This window comes from Streptopelia decaocto, assembly GCF_964273445.1.
Source record: "Streptopelia decaocto genome assembly, contig: HAP1_SCAFFOLD_424, whole genome shotgun sequence".
Taxonomy (NCBI): Eukaryota; Metazoa; Chordata; class Aves; order Columbiformes; family Columbidae; genus Streptopelia; species Streptopelia decaocto.
Window position 1 is genome coordinate 1 of NW_028115169.1, and position 7,414 is coordinate 7,414.

The 7,414-nt window shown below is 56.2% G+C and overlaps 1 protein-coding gene across 1 annotated transcript; it reads left to right on the forward strand.

Annotated features, from left to right (window-relative positions):
- Positions 1-1,713: 1,713 nt before the first annotated feature.
- Positions 1,714-6,662, forward strand: LOC309452890 (ATP-dependent DNA helicase Q4-like; the record flags this gene model as incomplete). Its single annotated transcript, XM_082077551.1, has 10 exons — positions 1,714-1,876; positions 3,311-3,588; positions 3,672-3,809; positions 4,983-5,136; positions 5,222-5,351; positions 5,472-5,644; positions 5,725-5,911; positions 5,990-6,143; positions 6,252-6,357; positions 6,462-6,662. Coding segments are annotated over 10 exons (1,605 nt in total), but the record flags the coding sequence as incomplete, so codon positions are not given.
- Between the last annotated feature and the right edge of the window lie 752 nt (positions 6,663-7,414).

Consider the following 7,414-nt stretch of genomic DNA (forward strand, 5'->3'; position numbering starts at 1 on the left):
ACACGGGGTGGACAGAGGGGACATGCGGACATGGTGGGGCAGGAGGGGACACATGCGCATCAGGGGAGGGGACACAGGCCTCTGTGTGTCCCTTGTGTCTCCATGGGGTGACCTGTAGACCCTCTGGCACCAGTACCTGACCTGTTGGGGACACTGTTGCGGTTGGGTTCGTGTGGCACATGGGGGACACAGGGCAGGTAGGAGGGCACATGGGGTGGCCAGGGGAGGGGACACGGGGCCCGGAGGGGACACAGGGCTCTGTGTGTCCCATTTGTCCCCATGGGGTGACCTGCAGGACCCTCTGGCACTGATACCCGACCTTTTGGGGACACTGTTGGGACAGGGTTCATGTGGTGCATGGGGGACACGGGGTGGACAGAGGGGACGTGTAGACACGGTAGGGCAGGAGGGGACATATGACCATCAGGGGAGGGGACACAGGGCTCTGTGTGTCCCTTGTGTCCCCATGGAGTGACTTGTAGGACCCTCTGGCACCAGTACCCAACCTATCGGGGACACTGCTGGGACAGGGCTTGTGTGGCACATGGGGGACACGGGAGGGGACACAGGGGACATGGGGACACAGGGGGGGACAGGAGGCAACACAGGGATGTCAGAGGAGGGGACACAGGGCTCTGTGTGTCCCTTGTGTCCCCACGGGGTGACTTGTAGGACCCTCTGGCACCCGTACCCAACCTATCGGGGACGCTGCAGGGACAGGGCTTGTGTGGCACATGGGGGACATGGGGACACAGGTGGGGCAGGAGGGGACACAGGGGCATCAGGGAAGGGGACACAGGGGACTGTATGTCCCTCATGTCCCCATGGGGTGACCTGTAGCACCTTCTGGCACCGGTACCTGACCTGTTGGGGACACTGTTGGGACAAGGCTCATGTGGCACATGGGGGACACAGGGGAGGACAGAGGGGCCATGGGGGGGGACATGGAGCTCTGTGTGTCCCTTGTGTCCCCATGGGGTGACTTGTAGGACCCTCTGGCACCGGTACCCAACCTATTGGGGATGCTGCTGGGACAGGGCTTGTGTGGCACATAGGGGACATGGGGACACAGGGTGGGCAGGAGGGGACACATGAGCATCAGGGGAGGGGACACAGGGCTCTGTGTGTCCCTCATGTCCCCATGGGGTGACCTGTAGCACCTTCTGGCACCGGTACCTGACCTGTTGGGGACACTGTTGGGACAAGGCTGGTGTGGCACATGGGGGACACAGGGGGGGACAGAGGGGCCATGGGGGGGGACATGGAGCTCTGTGTGTCCCTTGTGTCCCCATGGGGTGACTTGTAGGACCCTCTGGCACCGGTACCCAACCTATTGGGGATGCTGCTGGGACAGGGCTTGTGTGGCACATAGGGGACATGGGGACACAGGGTGGGCAGGAGGGGACACATGAGCATCAGGGGAGGGGACACAGGGCTCTGTGTGTCCCTCATGTCCCCATGGGGTGACCTGTAGCACCTTCTGGCACCGGTACCTGACCTGTTGGGGACACTGTTGGGACAAGGCTCGTGTGGCACATGGGGGACACAGGGGAGGACAGAGGGGCCATGGGAGGGGACATGGAGCTCTGTGTGTCCCTTGCATCCCCATGGCGTGACCCGCAGGACCCTCTGTCACCAGTACCTGTTGGGACAGGTCTCATATGGCACAGAGGGGACATTGCGGGGGCCACTCACCCCATTTTTCCCCCGCAGGCGCTGGTGTCGCTGCTGCGGGGGGAGCGTTTCGGGCGCCTGGATTCCGTCATCGTGTACTGCACGCGGCGCGAGGAGACGACGCGCGTGGCCGCGCTGATCCGCACCCTCCTACAGGGAACCGAGCCCGGCCAGGATGCGGCCCCAGGGAGCAAAGCCAAGGGTGAGAATCCATTTGCCCTTCAAACTGTCCCCCCCAAGTTTGCAATTAATTCTTAATTCTCCCTCCAGTTTTTCCCTTAATTCTCCCTCCAATTTTTCCCTTAATTCTTCCTCCAATTTTTCCCTTAATTCTCTGTCAATTTTTCCCTTAATTCTTCATTTTCCCCTCAAATTTCCCTTTAATTGTTAATCCTCCCTCACATTTTTCCTCTAATTCTTAATCCACCTTCATTTTTTTCCCTTAATTCTTAATCGTCCCTCAAATTTTTCCATTCATTCTCCCTCGTTTTTTTCCCTTTATTCTCCCTATTTTTCCCCCTTTATTCTCCCTCCAGTTTTCCCCTTAATTCTTAAAACTCTCTCCACATTTTCCCTTGATTCCCCCTCAATTTTTTCTCTTAATTTATCATTTTCCCTCTGATTTTCCCTCTAATTTTCCCTCAATTTTCCCTTCATTTTCCCTCAGTTTTCCCTTAATTTTCCTTCTAATTTTCCCTCAATTTTCCCTTAATTTTCCCTCTAATTTTCCCTTCATTTTCCTTCTATTTTTTTCTCTTATTTCCCCCTCTAATTTTTCCCTTAACTCTTAATTAACCCTCACATTTTTCCTTTCATTCTTCATTTTCCCTTAAACCTTAATCCTCCTGCCAAATTTTCATATAATTCTTAATTCTTCCTTGAAATTTTCCCTCAGTTCTTAATTCTCCCTCCAATTTTTCCCTTAATTATCCCTCCAATTTTTCCCTCCATTCTTAATTTTTCCTCCAATCTTTCCCTCAATTCCCCCTCCAATTTTTCTCTTAATTCTTAATTCTCCTTCCATTTTTTTCCCTTAATTTGCCCTCAATTTTTTTCCCTCCATTCCTCATTTCCCCTCATATTTTTCCCTTCATTTCCCCTCATATTTTTCCCCTAAATCTTCATTCTCTCTCAATTTTCCCCCTTCATTCTCCCTCTGATTTTCCCCTCAATTCTTCATTCTCCCTCCAATTTTTCCCTTAATTCTCCCTCCACATTTTCCCTCCATTCTTAATTTTCCCTCCAATCTTTCCCTCAATTCCCCCTCCATTTTTTCCTCTTAATTCTTAATTCTCCTTCCATTTCTTCCCCTTAATTTGCCCTCAATTATTTTCCCTTCATTCCTAATTTCCCCTCATATTTTTCCCTTCAATTTTTCCCCTAAATCTTCATTCTCTCTCAATTTTCCCCCTTCATTCTCCCCTCAATTCTTAATTCTCCCTCCAAACCTACAACCTTGGCATCATTACCCGTCCCACCTCCCAAACCCACCGCTGCTTAACGACCTCCTGGCGCCTAACGAGCACCTCACGCCCCGTTACCGCATTGGCTGCTCCTTTCCATCCCCAATTCAACCACCACGCGCCCCTTACCCACAAAACCCGCTAATTTAACCCCCTCTTTCACCCTTTTACAGCAAAAACCAGCGCCCGCCCGCGCCCGCCGTGCCTCGCCGACGCTTACCACGCCGGTTTAACCCCCGCCGAGCGCCGGCGCGTCCAGAAGAGCTTCATGAGCGGCCGCTTGCGCGTGGTGGTGGCCACGGTGGCGTTCGGCATGGGCCTGGACAAGCCCGACGTCCGCGGCGTCATCCACTACAACATGCCCAAGAATTTCGAGAGCTACGTGCAAGAAATCGGCCGCGCCGGGCGCGACGGCGAAACGGCTCATTGCCACCTCTTCTTAGACCCGGAGGTGAGGGGTTTTTCAGCCAAATTTTGTGGTTTTTCCTTAAATTTGGGGGGTTTTTATCCCTATTCTCGCCGTCGTCTCGCCAGGGCGGGGATCTCCACGAGTTGCGGCGGCACATTCACGGCGAGGCGGTGGATTTTTATGCCATCCAGAAGCTGGTGAAGAAGGTTTTCGCTCCCTGCAAGTGCCTGGAGCTGCACCGGAAACACCGCGACGCCGTCAGGGTGAGGACGGGGTTAATTAAGTAACGAGTTAACGGTGCTTTCCTTGGGGAGGTTAAATCAATGGAGGGAATATGGTGGGGGAGGATTTAGCCAAAAAGGGGCAGGAAAAGGGTTGGGATGAGCCCAAAATGATGGCGAATGTCCTCGAAACGGTGACGCTGTGTCCGTTGCAGGGCGGGAAGGGGTTAATTAAGTAATGAGTTAACCCGTCGGAAAATGCTTAATTGTTGGGTGGCTTCGTTGGGGAGATTAAATCAGTTTGAGGGAATGTCGGAGGTGAGTTGTGGGGGAGGACTTAGCCAAAAAGGAGCAGAAAAAGGGTTGGGATGAACCCAAAATGATGGCGAATGTCCTCGAAACGGTGACGCCGCGTCCGTCGCAGGGCAGGGATGGGTTAATTAAGTAACGAGTTAACCCAGTGGAAAATGCTTAATTGTTGGGTGGCTTCGTTGGGGAGATTAAATTGGTTTGAGGGAACGTTGGAGGTGAGTTGTGGGGGAGGATTTAGCCAAAAAGGGGCAGGAAAAGGGTTGGGATGAACCCAAAATGACGGTGAACGTCCTCAAAACGGTGACGCCGTGTCCGTTGCAGGGCGGGGAGGGGTTAATTAAGTAATGAGTTAACCCGTCAGAAAATGCTTAATTGTTGGGTGGCTTCATGGGGGAGATTAAATTGGTTTGAGGGAACGTCGGAAGTGAGTTGTGGGGGAGGACTTAGCCAAAAAGGGGCAGGAAAAGGGTTGGGATGAGCCCAAAATGATGGCGAACGTCCTCAAAATGGTGACGCCGCGTCCATCGCAGGGTGGGAAGTGGTTAATTAAGTAACGAGTTAACGGTGCTTTCATTGGGGAGGTTAAATCAATGGAGGGAACGTGATGGGGGAGGATTTAGCCAAAAAGGGGCAGGAGAAGGGTTGGGATGAACCCAAAATGACGCTGAACGTCCTCAAAAGGTGACACCGCGTCCGTCACAGGGCAAGGAGGGGTTAATTAAGTAACCCGGTGGAAAATGCTTAATTGTTGGGTGGCTTCGTTGGGGAGATTAAATTGGTTTGAGGGAACGTCGGAGGTGAGTTGTGGGGGAGGACTTAGCCAAAAAGGGGCAGGAGAAGGGTTGGGATGAAGCCAAAATGATGGCAAATGTCCTCGAAACGGTGACGCCGCGTCCGTTGCAGGACGGGGAGGTGGAGGACGCCGAAATTGCCGAGTTTTTGGAGGAAGAGGAGGATGGCGCCGCCGCGAAGCCGAGCGAGCGGCGGGTGTGTTATAAACACGAGCGAGCCATCCCCATCCAAGAAACCGTGGAGGCCCTGGATCTGCGGGAGGAAGGTGAGGAGGAGGAATTGGCGACGCCAAAGGGTCATTGGCGGTGATGCCAACAGGTTAATCGGCGTCTCCTTGTTGTCCCCCATAGGGATTGAGACCCTCCTGTGCTACCTGGAGCTGCACCCGCGCCGCTGGCTGGAGCTGCTGCCACCCACCTACTCCTCCTGTCACCTGCGCTGCTACGGGGGACACCGGCAGCTCCGGGCTGCGGCGCGGTGGTGAGAACCGGCATCCCCAGCGCCGTACGGGAGCCGCTCGTCGTTGCCGGCATCTCTCAGAGGTAAATTCAGCCTCAAAACAGCGACAACAAAGGGATTTTTGGCATCTCCCGCCCGCAGCTCACCGCCCGTGGCCGTGGCGCTGGCGCGGCAGCGTCTCGCCGGGAAGGACCGCGGCGCCACCAACGCGTTGGAGTTCGACGTGGTGGCGCTGAGCGACGCCATGGGCTGGGAGCCGGCGCTGGTGAAACGCGCCCTGCGGCAGCTGCAGTGGGACCCGCGGCTGCGCCGAGGTACCGGCTTCACCGCGTGGGGCGCCAAATCCCTCCCGGCGCCGCCGCGCTGCGGTGAGAATCAGTCCAGCGCTTTCCAGGCGCCCGCGGCGCGGGGAAAAACGGCATCCTGGTGGAATTCGGCGACTTGTCCTTTCACCTCCGCGCCTACGGCGACCTCGCCGCCCACGAGCTCGATTCCGTCTGCGATTTCCTCCACCACAGGGTGGTCGAGCGGGAAAAAGCGGCTCTCGCCCAACTCCGCGCTTGTTTCCGCGCCTTCCGGAGGTGAGAAAAACCCCCTCACTGTTCCCAGTTCTCCCAGTTTGGGTGCTGGGGTGGGGAGGGGTTGACGGCGGCGCACAGCGTGGCTTTCCAGAGCTGCGGCCCTCACGGCGAGGAGGAGGAGGAGGAGAGGAGCTCGCGGTTGAAGGCTCTGTTGAGCCGCTATTTTGAGACGGAGCCGGCAGCGCACGGCGAGGAGGAGGAAGAGCAGGAGGAAGCTCTTGATGGCGCTCAAGTGAGTAAATCCAGCAAATCCCCGGTGTTTCCGACACGGGGTTCAATAAACCGGGGGGGTGAGGAAGAGGAGGGAGGCGACATCCCCCTGTCACCACGTCCCTCGCAGCGGCACTGGGAGGACCAAATCCGCGCCGACGTCCGCCGCTTCCTCGCCATCCGCCACGACGAGACGTTTACCGGCCGAGCCGTCGCCAGGATCTTCCACGGCATCGGTAACAGAAACCGAGCGGGGGTTCGGGTAACAAATCGACATCTGTCCATCTCGCTCTGTCCCCCGGTTGTCACTTCGTCACCGGGGGGACGTCTCTCCCCGCAGGCAGCCCCTGTTTCCCCGCCGACATCTACGGCCGCGATCGCCGCTTTTGGAGGAAACATCTCGCTTTTGACTTCCACCGCCTCACCCGCTTGGCCACCGAGGAGATCCTGGCCAGCAGGTGACACCCGGGGCCACTCGGGGATGTCACCCCCCTGGGGACACCATTTTTGTTTTTTTTTTTTTAAAAAGAATTAATAAAAAACGCCCATTTTTTAACCCAATTTCCTGCCTATGCTTTGCATGTGCCGGGGGCGTTGCCAGGGTGATGTTGGGGTGTTGTTGCTATTGTAACATCAGGGAGGTGGTACTGGGTGGGGGGGTAGTTGCCATGGTAGCGTGGTGTCTGTTGCCATGGTAACAGGGCAGTGCCACGGTGATGGGTTTGTCACCACGGCAACAAGGGAGTTGTCACCACGGTGATGTAGGATGCTTGTTGCCATGGCAACAAGGGTTTAGGATGCCCATTGCCGTGGTGATGGGGGTAGGATGCCTGTCGCCATGGCAATGGGGGTGTAGGATGCCCGTTGCCATAGTGACCGGGGGTAAGATGCCCGTTGCCATGGCAAAGAGGGGGTAGGATGCCTGTTGCCATAGTGATGGGACTGTAGGATGCCCATCGCCATGGTGACGGGGGCAAGATGCCCGTTGCCATGGCAATGAGGGGGTAGGATGCCTGTTGCCATGGCAACAGGGGGTCCCATCACCGTGCCCGTCACCAGGAGGCCACCAGCATCCCTGCCCTCACCGCACCCGGTGCCACCAGGTGCCACCACGGCTCTGATCCCCTGCCTGTGCCAACCTGTCCCCCTCCCCAAAACTGGGTGCCCCTCCCCAGCACCCACCTCTCAGGGTGCCCTGAGGGCGGTAAAACCCTTTTTCCACCCCAAAACCAGTTTGGTTTTTGCCACCAGTGGCTCTTGGGCAGATAAAACCCTCCTGGCCAGGCTGGAAAC